Here is a 14,594-nt window from a genome sequence, read left to right on the forward strand (position 1 = left end):
CACCATCCCGAGCTCTGCCCTGGCTTGTGCCACCCTTTTCAGCCCATCCATCGCCTCCTGGCTCCCTGGGGTGCCCCAAAGCCCAGCACCCCGGTGTTTGAAGCCTCCTGCTCCCCTGGCTGGCTCTCCCCACATCACACCAACAACAGAGAGGTGGAGACACCCCAAATCCTGAGCCCCCCAAGGTGTGGGGTGCCACACACCACCCCACAGGGCCCCATGAGGAAGGTGGGCAGCCGAGGCACCCCGTGCAGCCCTGCGATGCTGTTCCCCCCTCTCCTCTCCTGACCTGAGCATCTTTCCTCGCGGAGGCTGAGCTTGAATCCAGGTCCCCGGAGCGCCTGCAGTGGGTCCTGCTGGTGGAGGAGCCGGGAGCGCGGCAACACCCGGCTCTGGGCAGAGCCAGGAACCCAACGGAGCCACAGCCAGCCCCGATTCCCCCGTGCCCTTGGCTGGCTCGCTCAGCACAGACCTCTGGCAGCCTCCCCGCGTGCTGCCCGTCTGCTCCAGCTCAGGGAACAGATGGGCTCACCGCGATGCCTCCATCCCTGCTCGGCACCCAGCTCTGCCACCAGCGTTCCCAGAGAAAGTCCTGACACCTGAGCCCGCACCCCAGGGCGACGGGGCTATGGAAAGGAGCCCTGCCGGGGAGGGAAGGGGCCTCCAGCGGTGGGGAAGAGCTGCGGTTAGCGGCCCCGTCTGGGGGCTCTGTAAATGTCAGCGGGGATTCGTGAAAGCGAGGGCTGCCCTGAGTCCCACGGGGATGGCTGGAGGCGGCCCCTTCCCCGCGCACTGCTTGGTGCCAGTGGGCGAGCGGGGGCTCCGCATCTGCCTCCATCACCTCAGGGTGTCCTCGGGAGGATTTTGCCCCATTCCCCTGGGCAAGAGCAGAGATTACAGCTCCATGTTCCCTGTAAGGAGTCACGGACCAACGAGGGAACAGGGGAGAAGGTGAGGTGAGAGACCCCATGGGTTGTACTCTTGGCACGAGATGTACGACACCCGGCACCATCACCGCCACCCACCAAGTCAGTCCTCCCAAAATCCCGGGCTAAACCCAAGATCTGAGCACCCGATTGCCCTCACACACCTCGACACGGGCTCCTGCTCTCCCCGGGGCCGTGTCCTTACCTGCGGGAGGGCAGAGTTGAGCTGCCTCTGGAGCTGGTCCCGCTCCCGGAGGGCCTCCTGCAAGCGGCTTTGGGTGACGGAGAGCGTCTCACGGGTCTCCCGCAGGGTGTCCAGCAGCTTGTCCCTCTCATCCAGCATGTTCACCATCAGCTGCTCGAAGTCGGCATCCGCCTCGGAGCCCTGGGGGGGGCCCAGGGGGTCCCCCTCGCTGATGGTGGGCATCACCTCGCACATCATGGCGATACGGGGCGGGCAGGAGAGGGTGCTGGAGGCGCCCGGCGGGGCGGGTGCTGGGGGCTCTCGAGCTGCAGGGCCCCACTCACATCTCTATGGGCTCCCCACGCACCCAAGAAGCCAGCAAGGGAGAGGGCAACGGGGTGGTGAAGGTAGAGGGATGCCCCATCCCTTCTTAGGTGCCCACCGAGGGCTGTCGCAGGGACAAGGCGATGTCCTTGGCACCCACAAGGTCCTCGCAGTCTTAAATCCCCTTGCTCAGCTGCTCGGCACCGCTGGTGCCGTCGCGGCCCCTCGTGCTGCTGCTCTGATGCCTTTTTGGGGGGCTGGAGCATCCACGAGCCACGGGGACGCTCAGAGGGGGACGAGGTGACCCTTGGGGACACGTCGCAGCGGTGAGCTTGAGCTTGCAGCAGCGCAGGGAGGGCCCGGGGGATATTTGGGCTGCCCGGGCATGCTGAGGAGGAGTCGGATGAAGAGCGGTTGTTCCCCCGGAGGTGAAGTGGGATGGCCCCAGCTGGTGCAGGAGGGCGTCTCCGTTCGGTGCCGTGGCTCTTTAACCACAAAGCTGTGACCTGCAGGAGAGGGGACAGCGATCAGCTCCCTCCTGCTGCCCCCCAAACCCACAGGGCACCCGCCCAGCACCCCGGGCTTTGCGAGTTTTGTAACTTTACGCCAGATGAAACACTTGAGACTCGGTCTGGATGTCCTTATCTCACCCCCTTTCAAACCAAAAGGTGTGCGTGGACAAAAAGGAAGAGCTGCACGCAGTTTGGGGCCAGAGCAGCCTGTTCTGGGCTTGGGAACGGGAAGAAAAGGCAGGAACCGAGCTGCCCAGCCGCGCGCAAAGGAGCACAAAGAGATGCTCTCGTGCATGCCCAGCCGTGCAGACACCCGCTGCCGAGGCCGGGGAGCCGTAGCTCCGTTCTTGGGATGACATTGGCTCATCAGCTGATGGGAAGTTCGACACAAAAACCCTCTAAAAATAGAGAAGCTCTGACAAAAGCAGCGGCCCCTCAGCGTGCATCCAGCGCACTGCGGGTTACGCTCCAAGCCAGCTCCCCGCGTGCCAGGACAGGGGCTGGGGCGTCCCGCAGGTGGCTCTGCCACCTCCTCGACCTTTACAGATGTAAGGCAGGTTCCTCAGGTGGGATAAGACCTCTTATAGGGATGTGACGCTGCCCTGAACCCTCGAAGGGGTGACAGGGATGGCTGCGCACAGGACACCCCGTCCCTGCAGCATCCCGGCAAAACGGAGGCTGGGGGGGGACAGGCAGGGAGTGAGGCCCCCCCTGCAGCTCCTGCTCACCTTGGGTTGCGTTGGACACGAGCCCCATTCCCATAACTCCCAGAATTAAGCAGGGGAAATGTTTTCCAGCCCTCCTTCCCCCAGCTGGTGTCTCAGTGGCCCCCAGCAGGGCCACGCCGCCAGGTCCTTCTGCAGACGCTCCCGGGATTTGGGCCAAGAAGAGCAGAAATCAGCCTGACTCCCCAGCCAGACCCTATCACCTGGGGTGCAAAACCCAAACTAAGCGGCTTTCACACCCCCATCTCACTGCTGTGCCCCTGCTTGTGGGGGGAAAAGGGTGTCTGTGCCATGGAAAGCCCCAGCACAACGTGACCCCAATGGCAAAACCGTCCCCACGGCTCGTCCCCCTGCTGCCTTGGAGCATATTTGGGTGAAAATTTGGGTTAATTATATTATATTTGGGTTAAAATTTGGTGAATTAAGAGACATCAATCAAAGCACGGAGGGGAGAGCCCCGTGGGCAAAGCTTTGTGGGTGCTCAGGGAGGGGAAATGCTGCAGGGAATGACCGAGACATAAATCTGATGGGAGGGACGCCGGGATGGGAATTTATGGCAGCCGCAAAGGAGAGACTCGCCGACCACGAGGAGACTGAGACACTGCTCACGGGGGCTGCGGGGTCCCCCTGCACCTCCAGGAGGAAATCCAAGACCCGCACGATGCAGGAGGAGGCCCAGATTTACCCCAAAGGTTCCTTTTTCTCTTGCTTCCCCTGAGGCCGAGCACGTGTCCAGGTGTTTTTGGGGTACGGGTGAGCCCATGTGCTGCTTTGCTCCCTTGCAGGCTGCTCCTGTGTTCAGCTGCTCCCCATGACATCCACCACGCTAAGGAAGGGAGGCTGGGGGTGATGGGGACAGCCTGGACCCCTCTGCCTGGGGAGGGTGATAACGGGATGGGGGGACGCGGCGGCCCTTGGCTGCCGGGTGTCAGAGGGGTCCGAGCCTGCTCGGAAGCAGCAGCAAAACCCTGCCAGCAAAGCTCAACCTTTCGGCTGTATCTGCTCAACGTACATAAATGCTGCTGCCTGGGTTTAGAGGGCCTTATCTGATGGGATAATCATTGGGTAGAGGAGCGAGGCTGCGAGGAGACAGCTGGTGAGCCGAGAAAACAGACACTGCGCAGCTCGAGCCTTTTGCTGGGTATTTTTAGTCCCGCGGGGCTGCCAGGCGCAGACTTGCTGGAAGCGGGTTTGTTGCCAGTGCAAACGTACTTTCTTTACTATCCCTCCCCCCCCCCCAAAAACGATGCTTTCCCCACTCTCTGGGATGGCAAAACAGCGCAGCCACGTCCCACCTACCACCGCTCGGAGAGGCTGGTTGGCGATGGCAGCGCCTGGGTGTGGAGCAGCTGATGGAGAGCAGGGCTTTTTTTCTTGCCCCTGGGTGGATTATTTGCTCAGCATGACCATGTAGCGAGCCACGCTGCTGGTGGGATGTTTGGCACCCCCCCGGTACCCCCCAGGGAACCAAGGATCGCCCCGGCTTTCCCTCTTACACCAGGCTGAGAAGCGCTCCCAGCACCTAGCCAGGCACAAATCCGCCTGCGCACCGAGGCGGGCGAGCTTGTGGTTTTTTCTCTGAACAGCCTCACTCTCATCTCAAAGGAAAGGAAAAAAAAAAAAAAAAGCAACAAAAAAAAACCTTCATGGCTCTGTCAGCAAGATCATCACCCCAGCAGGCAGCTGGCAAAGAGGGTTTAACGCGCACCTCGGAGGCAACAAGCTTGCGGAGATTGATCATCCCATAAAAACGTCAGTTTGATCTTTTCTGCTCCTAGAAAATCCTCCCAGCCGCCCAGCCCGGCCTCAGAAGAGCAGCGTGGTGCAGCCCACACCAGCACCCACAGCTCCCAGTGCCCTGGGGCTTCCCCAGCCAAAAAGGGGGCTCCGCAGCCCCGACCCCTTCCCAGCCAGGCCTGGGAGGAGGAAGGAGGGCGATGCCCTTTTGCTGCAGGTTTTTCCTTGCAGCAGTTCTTTTTTATGACCTTTTTCCTGTGATGCTGCATTAAACGTGGTTACGGGGACGGGCTGTGAAAGGGAGGTATCCTGAGATTTTGGGCAAGGCCGTCCCCATCACTGCTCCTGCTGCTGGAGCTGTGTCCTGGCTCAAGGGCTGCCCACCCTGCTTGAAGCCGGGCACTGTTTTGGAGTAGCCAGGGCAGCTCGAGCCACTGATCCTCCCTGATGCTGAGTTCAGCCTGTGGCCAGGACAGCCAGGAATAACCAGGGAAATTGGTGGATTCTGGCTGGAAACAAGGTGCCATTTTTTTAGCAGTGACGGATTAGATTCCCATCCTGCAGGGTGAGACGGGAGAGTCACCGCTGCTGAGATCTGCACCACGGATGTGCCTGAGCCCTGAGAAGAGATGTGGTGGTGCTTCCTCTCCTGCCTGACCCCAATCCCACCACTGGCAGGCACTGGGATGAGGGGTGAGCGAAGGCTTTTTGCTGCATACGCGTGCAGAAGCCACCCGATGTCCCCATGCCTGCAGCACCGTGTCCTTCGCTCCCCTGGGGATGCAGCCCGACTCAGCCCTTGCTGGGGATGCAGCAGGACGGGATGCTTGGGCAGCATCTTCAGGGCTTGGACCCTGTCTCAGAGCTGGCAGGGAAGCATCGGGTGCCCCTAAAGCATCGAAGGATCCTGCGGACAATCAGAGGACTGCTGCTTCCAGCGTCTCACCTCAGTGCTTGCGCTTTTGCCCTGAAGGCTTGCTCCAAACCCAAAAAGCGGTTCCCATCCTCAGCCTTTGCTTGCTCCAAGCTGCTCAGTCAGCGGAGAAACGGGGAGGCAAAATGTCCAGATCTGGCTCTTTCTTTGCAGGGAGAAGTAAAGTGTTAGTATTCAGTCGATATTTATAGTTCCCTGTGGGAGGGGAGGCATTACACACAACTTCCAGCGGGTATTTTCAGAAAGCCACCTGCTCCTCGCCATTGTGCAGAGCCACAATTGTTCCGCAACAAAAAGCTCATCAGAGGATGAGCCGAAAGCTCCGCAGCACCCTGTGGGGCAGGCACGGGGTGCAGGGCACAGGAGACGAGCCCCCCAAGAGAGGCTGGCACCGCACCGTGCCCAGTCACAGGGACCGATGCGCAGGACACGGCACCTCCAGGAGAGCATCACCTCGGCCACGTTGTGGTTCCCGACTCGGCCTCTCTGTTTCTGGATGCAAAATGCTCTCTGTGTCCTCGCCTGACCCCAGAGAAAGGCAAAATCTCCCTCTGTTGGTAGGAGGAATGTGGCACGGGAAGGGACTGCTGGGGGAAAGCCACCAAGACCCAAACCTGTGTGCGCTGGGGTAGGATGAGAGATGGGAATGAACTGGAGTGGCTCCAAGCCGATCCAACAAGTGGGATCCCAACGCCTGGCCAAGAGCCTCAGCAAGCCCAGGCTCACCTCAAACTTCATCCTTGGCTCCACACCAGCCAAAAACCCAAACAAGGGGAGAGAGAACAGGGCTGACATTACTGCTACACCTGCGAGGACGCCGGCGTGGCCAGGAGCTCACATGGGAACCCAGCAAGCGGCGAGGCAAGGAGCATCGGCACTGCAATAAGCCCATGAGCTGGATTTCGCCCCGCTGCAGTCCTGCTGCTGAGGGGCTACCCAGAGCCAGCCAAATCCCCCAGACCCTGCTCCCACAAAAAAGCCACGGCGCTGGTTACGATCAGCTCCTCTTTCTGTTACCTGGTCTCACTGTCCCCACCGCCCCGCGTGCACGTGGCTGCGTCACCGTTTTTGAGTTTGAAGCCTTTGGGAGGACAAAGCTGGCTTCTCTCCGACTTCTGCCTCACTCAGGGTTAGTTTAAAGAAGCAGCAGGGGGGAAATGCAGTCCTACGTCTCCTCCAGAACCAGAATGCGGAGGTGAAGCAGCCCCTGGAAGCAGTGGGATCCCAGCAATCGAGCTGGGGGCCGTCCTCCTCGCTGCCAAACCAGCACCCACGCGTGCTAATTTATGCAGCGCCAGGGGAAGAGCCACCAGCACGAAGGGAGCTGCTGAAATCTGTGCCACGGCTGCAGCCAAGCCCTGAGAAAAGACAGAGGAGCCCCCTCACCCAGCCAGAGGCCAGGATCTGGTTAATGCTGGCAGCTGAGCTCGTGTCCTGGCCCTGGGGAGGCTGCAGCCTGGAAGGAAACCCCCCTGAAAATGCCACGCGCGTCCCGGAGCAGTGGCCACTCGCTGGCATCTCCTCCACACCCAGGTGCATCGTCCTCCTGCTGAGCACAGGCTGCGGATTTTTGGTTGAGGAAGAGCCCAGGGATGTGATTTGGGAAGCAAAGTGGCAACCTGGGCTTTTAATGTGAAATCCGGGAAGGATCAGCACGCATTCAGAGCTAGCCACGGACAGACTGGGGAAGTGCCCAGTGCTGCTGGCTCCGGCTCGGACTGCGGCAGATTTGGGAACACATCCTTCAGCCTCACCCGGGGGGGTTCCGCAGCCAACACGGCCTGAACGGGAAAAAGCAACAGCGTGGGATCATGACCACGGCGAGGCCTCCAGAGCTCAGCAGTTCACCACCAGCCACTTCAGCATCCAAGCAGAGATCACGGCAGGGAGACCTCAAGCCCCCCCCGTGCTCCCCATCCCACATGCAGGCAATCCAGGGGTGTCCCCAGATGCCCCAAACCACCACTTTCCTGCACCCTCCCAAAGCACGGGAGGCTTTAATTCTTCCTGTCCAAGAAGAACACCAACGTCTCGGCTCGACCCCAGCCAGAGGCACCTCGGATGGTTTTGGTAACCCAGGAGATTTGGGGGCTCCCCTTGGCATTCACCCCCTCTGCTTTCCCTTCCTTAGGCTGACCCTATTCCCCTGGGTTTTGCTTTAGCAAGTTATTCCATCCGTTTGCTGGTGGCAGAGCCAACATTCAGCACTTTTTGCCCAGCTGCAGACACTCCACGGTGGGGAGCGGGACCCCGGCGTGATGCTCAGCTCAGTGCAACTGGGCACCGAGGCTGGTGGGGCCAGATCCAGTGCCAGGACAGCTCCACGGAAAGGAAAAAAAACTCATTCCATCTCCCCACGTGGTTTGGAGGGAGCAGATGAAGCGGAGAGGGCAGGATCAGGGCCGGGAAGCAGCAGGCAGAGATGCAGCTGGACTGCACCATGACCCCCTCGTCTGCACCAGCCCAGGCCAGAAAACCCCCGGCCTCGCTCCTGCGCACCCGAGGGTGCCCCGAGAGGCAGAGAGGGCGCAGGCAGCCGGGTGTCAGCTCCTGGTGCCGCATCCCTGCGGTTTATGGCAAGTGACACAGGCAGAAGCAGCCACGCGGGGACATGCGAGGACGGTGACATTTACAAGGCGGCCGGGGGCAAGGCGCAGACACTCGAGCGCCGTCTGCCTCCGCGTAACCCACAGCAAGCGAGCCCACGTCTCCAACCCGGGCTCTTCATTAAATAAAATTAACCCACAGACGGAGCTCGCAGGCTCGCAGCCTCCAGCCCCAGGGGCTGGGAAAGCGCCGAGTGCCAGCCCCAGCCGGGCAGCGCCGCGTGAGGATTTCGTCTTTTCGTCTGCAGCCTTTTCAAGCTTCATTTTCAAGCCTCATTTCTCGCGAGGAGATTTCGGTGGTGGCTCTGCCCCTGCGTGTCCCCAAACGTCCCCAGGCACGGGCTCAGCGTGCCAGCAAAGTGGGCTTCCCAAGGGCTTTGGGAACCGAGCTGAGGAAGGAAATCCAGGTCGGTGCCCTCTGGGAGAACAGCGGAGGCAGCTCAATCCTTATTAGCCACCAGAGAAACCACAAAGAGCACCTCAAAAATACCCAAGCGTGGAAAAGCTCCAGCTGGAGCCCGCTCCTCCTGGGCTGAATCCAGGAGGAAGCGATAACAGATAAGTCCAGCTCCCTCCAGAGATCCCAAGCTCTGGAGAAGATGGGGGAGAATAAACCAGGCTGTGTGAATGTCACCAGCTGCTGGCAGAGCCAGCTTCCAGCCCCCTTCTTCCCATCTCTCTTCGTAAACCTGCACCCCCAGCCCAGCTAATGACCCCCAAATACCCCGTTAGGGGTAGGAAGGTTTCCCTGGTGATCCCTGCGCCCACCTGCTTGGCACGGTCCCAAGGCTGCCTGGTCCTTGATCCTGTGCCCTGCACCCATCAGGGGTGCTCAGCGTGGGGCTGTGTGAGCAGAGAGAGCAGCCAGAGGAAAGGCTGCAACCCAGCAGGATTCTCCCAGTTTGGGGGTTTGGAAAAGCAGCACAAGCTTCAAATTGAGGGAACTAACACAAAAATTGCTCCAGAAAGCACGGGGAGTGCCGTGGTTTGCGTGTCGCGCTTTGCACCGGGGTAGCAGCGCTTCTCCGTGCCGGCAGAGCTCTCAACAGAGCTTTTATCGTCACAAAAAGCAGCAGTGGGCATTAGTTCAGCTCAATTTCCAACTCGCTCCCTCTTAAAATGTCAGCTCTGCAGAGCTGAGCAAGCACAGCCCCGCTCCGCGGGGCAGCCACAGACCCCTGCACGTCCCACTGAGAGGTCCCACGGCCGTGCCCCGCTCACCCCAAAAGGCTGTGGTGGTGCTGGCCCCAAGCATGCCATTGTCACACCTGTGACAATGAGTTCCAGGACAGAGCGAGGACCATCAGGCACAGCAGCTAAGACAATTTTTAGTAAGTTTAGCGACAATGTTTGCAGGCAGCTTTAAGTTTCTGACTCCTTTACGGCACAGTTTTGGATTCTGGGCATCCTCCAGTGCCCAGCTCCACCAGCGCCCAAATCGGGTCTCCCCATCCCCTCTGCCCCCTGTGAAGCACACGGCCATCCTCCTGCCACGTCTGGCCTGGGGAACACGAGGCAGCAGAGGGCTTCTGGGTCAATCCTGGTCTCGTGGAGGGGAACAGATGGGTTTTCTGGTGGGACCGACATTCTGAAAAGCAATTACACATGAAGACGTCCCCAACAGACTCCGCTGTGCTCTGGCCCAGGGCCCGAGTCATCTTGGGTTTGGATTTTAATTAGGCCCGTTTTGGGTATCTGTTCTCTACTTCCCTCCAGATAATGATTTAATTATTACAGACATGTCTTCAAATTAGCAGCTTCCTCAGTGGATTATTCAGCTGGGATCTCCTCAATTACGGAGCCCATCTCAGTGCCATCAAAAAAAAAGAGGCTGGAGAGAGCACATAGGAAAACCAAAACCCTTCCTGGAAAGAGAAGAGCAGGGGCCACTGCTGAACCCTTCTCCTCCCTTCGTCCATCTCACAGTGGGTGAAGAAGCCTGGCTTCAAAACGCACCCTGAGCGCTTGCATGGTGCAGAACCATCAGGGCTGCTCTCGTCCTGCCGCCACCAAGCCCTGTGACCCCACAAGTCAACGGAGAGTCCAAGGGGGAGAAGGAGAAAGGGATGCTCCAGCAGGTGGGACACAGAGCTGCTGCTGGGCATCCCCTCTGCTGGGACCGCGTGTTTGGGGAGCCCCGAGGAGAAGGGAGCTCAGGGAGAGGGACCTGGTGAGGACCTCGCTCCCTGCAAGGCTACTGGTGCCACGGTGCTGCCTCCCCACACTGCGGAGCTGCAGCAAGCTCCTTCCCAGCCTGGAGTGATCCCCCTCCTCTTGGCAGGATGCACCCACGAGGCTCCCAGTCTCCTGCTGCGAAGCTCCAACCCCACACCGAGACCCCCTTTGGTTCTTTTCCACCAACGCACTTGAATTTTCAACAGCAGGACCCCCAGGATTTCCCTCGCTGGTCGTGCTGCAATCCCCACGCTGCAGCCAGGGGAGCAGATTTCGCAGCAGCCGCTGGAAGAGCACTGCCGCCTCTCCCCGCTGCGATGGGAGCAGGGGCCGCAGCGGGAAATCTCCGCTCGCTCCTCTGTCGCTGCAGCTCCCGCTCCGGCACACCACGAGCTTAAACCAGCTGCAGCTCCTGCCGCTGCAGGAAGAGCCCTCGAGAGCAGCCACGCAACGTCTGCGGCTGGAAACGCAGCCAGGGGCTCTCGGAAAGGAAAAAAAAAAAAAGGCGAGCGCCCCACTTGCGAGGCTGGAGCAGCCCTCCTCCTTCTCCTCCTCCTCCTCCTCCAGCTCCCTGCCTGAACGCAAGGAAAGCAGGCGGGCAGCAAAAATAGCCCAGCTCAGCAGCCTGCTTCCCAGCTCACAGGGCTGGGGAGAGACCCCAGGCATCGCTTTGGAGCTGTCCTCCCCACCAGCGCTCACGAGCCAGGGGGCGTTTGGAGCTCTCCACCCCATCAAATCTGCTAGGAGAGGTCATCACATCCGAGAGCGAGCTGGGTGAGAGAAAAGGCCGTAAGGACGCAAACCCGTCAGCTTCATTTCCTTAAGAAAGCGGGGTAAAGAAGATGGGAGTGGAAGCGACACAAAAGAGAAAGAGAGAAGGATATTCATTAACCCGATCAGGCCTCCTGGAATATGATAACAGCGGCGATAGCGGACACCTCCCCTCTGGCTGAGGACAAAGGAAGGCTCCCTAGTTATGAAGAACAGGAAGAAAATTGGAGTGGAAGAGAGGAAATGATGTCTGAAATGTCAGATGTTATTAAAAAGCCTTTATCTACAGCGAAACGATGGGTGATGAGAGCAGGGATACGACGGGAAGGCGAGCAGCTGGAGAAGCAGAGAGATGGGGAGGAAGCTCTGAGAAGGGCTCTGCGGCCCCCAAAAGCTACCCTGGTGGGGACACCCACACCTGCAAATTCCTGGGGCTGTTCCCCCTCCCAAAGAACCCCTGGGGCTGTCCCCACTTTCCAAGGAGCCGAGCCGCAGCATCCACGGCCGAGCAGAGCCGCAGCCGGTGCCCAGGCCAGGTGGCCCCACGTGGCCCCGGCTTTTTCAGGCCAGCGAGAGGAGAGCCTGTGCTGGGTGGGTGTCACGCAGCATTTCGGGCTCTCAGCTCCCACACCGGAGCAAAGGCAGCTCCAGCCCAGCCCAGGAGGCTCAGCCGGAGTCTCTCCGCTCTGCTTCTTCCAGCGCCGCCGACACAAAGCCCCTCTCCTGCTCGCGGCCGCTGAGATGAGCTCAGCCCTCCCCAGCCTCCCCGGCATCTCAGGCGCAGCGACGCGAGGAGGTTTGCAGGCAGGAGCAGCTCAGCCTCCCCGCCGCAGCCTCCCCGCTGCTTGGCACCGCTTCCCCAGGCGAGCTGCGTGTGCGGATAACGCCCCCCGAGCGGAGACCCCGAGGCGCACGCACCAAGCTCCCACCCAGCAAACGCCGGAGGCAGGCGGGCACGCTCCGAGCCTCGCCTGGGTTCTGCTGTAATATTTTCACAACATGGCCAGAGGTGCTCTGAATCCAACAATATTCGCTGCTGGGAAAGCAGCAAGGAGCCGGGGCCAAACCGCGAGCGGCGCCCTGCCACAGCAAGGTCGAGGCGGGCAGGACGCCGGGCGCTGCGGCTGCACGGAGCACGGACTCCTTTGAACTCAGACCGTCGCCTTCAGAGGCTGATATGGAGAGGACAAAGCCGTCACAGCAGCCACCACCACCACCTCCTCCTCCTCCCGCTGGAGGAGCTGTCCACGGGCAGCCTGCTCTGGTTCCCGGGGAGAGAAGCGCCCGTCCTGCGCCCACGAGTCCTCGCAGATGTGCCAAAGCTTTGGGTATCCCCCGGTGTGCTCGGCAGCTGTCCTTTGCAGAGGATCGGCCTCAATCCAAGGCGATGGGGATGGAGCAGGGCAGAGGGAGGCTCTGCATCCCCCGGGGGTGATCTGCACCATCTCACGCTTTTGGGAGTGATGCCCGTGACAGCGTGGCATCAGCTCTCCGTGTGTGCGCACCCGCCCTGGAGGACAGAGGGGGAAGATTTTTTTTGCAGGACTCAGGGAATTATTGCTGCTTGCATCCATGGCTTGACCACACTGCAGCAGGGTGTAGGAGTCGTGGCTACCAGCCAGCCTCGAGCCTGTGCTCACCCAGCACTGAAGCTGCAATTACAGGTCAGGGATGAACTCACCCAGCAGCGCGCTCGTTTATCACATGGACAGGAAAATCCTCGTGCCTTCAACCCAAAATCTCCAAAACCAGTACGCCCACTCAGAGCACTGCTTGCGTTTATAGCTTCAGCACCTCTCACCTATGCTGAAATTCACTTTTGCCATCTACCACACCCTTTGCAGCTCCAAAATCCCCTGGCCTGTGCCACCGAGCTGCCCGCAGCTCTCCAGTTTGCTGCTTCACCCCCCGATCACGGGACAGCCACCAGCTCCTAGCTTCACTCGACGAGCTCTCCCTGCCCTGCCAGGAGGCCAGCGAGGTCAAGGGCCTGAAATCTGCAGGATAAAAGCCTGCCTGCTTCTGAACTACACGGCAGCCTGCCCAGAGCCCCGTGGAAAATGAAAACCCCAGCACGGGCTCTGCATTCGCCCATCGAGGAGAGCCCCAGCTGCTCGCACCGAAGCCATCAGCCCCCTTCCCTCTTCTCCACACCTCAAGCCAGACACGGACACGCAAATATTTAAACACATTTACCGCACAGAGGAAGGAACAGGCACGTGGGACACGCGAGTGGAGGGTTAGCAGGGATGAATCACAAAGCACCGCGTTTTCTGACAGCTCCTGGAGCACACAGCGATTACAGGGTGCCCAGTCAGGCCCCCACCTCCGATCTCCTCACCGCAAGGGGCTGGGAGGGCTCCCACGATGCTCCCAGGATGGGCTGGAAGGGATTTTGGCAACGCTTTTCTTATGCCCTGTCCTGCGATGGAAACAGCCTGGGCAGCCCTTCCCCAGGAAGGTCACCAACAGCGACGGCATCTTCAGTGGCAACAGCTTCAGGCCCCTTGCTCTGGTGACGGGATGATTTTTGGGGTGTATTTTGCTTAATGTGGAGGTGCCACGTTATGGGATGGGTTTTTCCCCTCCTGGGCCCTGCTTCCCCAAAGAGTCCTGAGTAGGAAACCTGGCAGCGCCGAGCACAAGTAATAAATGTTCATTTACTCCGAGGATTGACAGAGCTGCTGCATTATTTAAACCCCGGCTCTCAAGAGCAGAACTTCACCCTCTGTAGCGTAACAGATGTCCTGCACTGAGCCATGCAGCAATATTTAAATAAAAAATGGTGGCTGTACAATAGCCAAGTCATTTGAAAATTAAAGCGCTGGTATTTTTAGGCAGCAGGAGTATGTGTGGGAGAGATCTCAAAGTGCAGGCTGATGCCATTTGCTGCAGGGCAGTTAGAATTAGATTTATTGACGACGTGTGATTTGAAAGCGACACCAGCGTTCACGAAGAGCCATGCAGTGATCAGCAATGCCGGGGCTTATTTTGGCTTCATTTTAGGAGACAAAATATCTTTATATACACGTAAACGCAAAGGACATGCGGAACAAAACCCGTTTCTGCATGCAGAGATCCTCGGATTGCCACCTCCAAAAACGGTCACTACAGAACTCTTGTAACTAAATTAACAGCGAGCAGATGATCAAAGGAAAAAGAAAAAAAAAAAAGAAAAAAAAGCTCTTTTTTTTTTAAAATGGCAGTCCCAAAGTGATGGCAATAATCTAGTGATTAGCATCCAAGTTGTGATGCTGAGGAATAGGAGAGAGAAATCTCACCTCTCCAGCAAAGCCAGCCACTTTCTGGGTGGCACACGTGGATCTTGAGCAGCATTGATGAAGCAAACCTGTTCTGGACCCAAAAGAGAAGCCTTCTGGCCAGGGGAGCTCACTAAGAAACATTTAGCCCGTGCTGGGGTGCTCCCATGGATGGTGCCGGGATCTCGAAGCACGATGCTTCACCAAACCCCAGGGGGGTCGGGCTTGGGTCTGTCCCCCAGAGACCGAGACCAAGAGGGTGCAGAGCCCTCCAGAGCAGGACCCCGAGCCACCCGGGTGCTTTGAGAGCTCCGCAGATGTCATCTCACATCCTCACCCCGACAAATCACACCCTCACAAGGTGCTCATGCGTATGTGGGACAGTCGGGACCAGAATAACTTGGCTGAGCAGCGTGTGAAGAAATCAGCCAAGCCAAAAA

General features: G+C 59.2%; 1 protein-coding gene across 6 annotated transcripts in view; it reads right to left on the reverse strand.

Moving 5' to 3' along the window:
• The window catches only part of PPFIA4 (PTPRF interacting protein alpha 4), a 44,277-nt gene that overhangs the window by 25,120 nt on the left and 4,563 nt on the right, over positions 1-14,594 (reverse strand). For 5 of the 6 annotated variants that reach the window (XM_072028462.1, XM_072028461.1, XM_072028460.1 and 2 more), the window contains exon 2: positions 1,132-1,940. In XM_072028462.1, coding sequence (XP_071884563.1) covers positions 1,132-1,368 — 237 coding nt within the window. In that variant the 5' untranslated portion in view covers positions 1,369-1,940. Of the gene's footprint in view, positions 1-1,131; positions 1,941-5,354; positions 5,474-14,594 lie in introns of those variants that run through there. The other variant, XM_072028458.1, reaches the window with a different exon arrangement.

Source organism: Anas platyrhynchos, chromosome 27 (genome assembly GCF_047663525.1).
Source record: "Anas platyrhynchos isolate ZD024472 breed Pekin duck chromosome 27, IASCAAS_PekinDuck_T2T, whole genome shotgun sequence".
Taxonomy (NCBI): domain Eukaryota; kingdom Metazoa; phylum Chordata; class Aves; order Anseriformes; family Anatidae; genus Anas; species Anas platyrhynchos.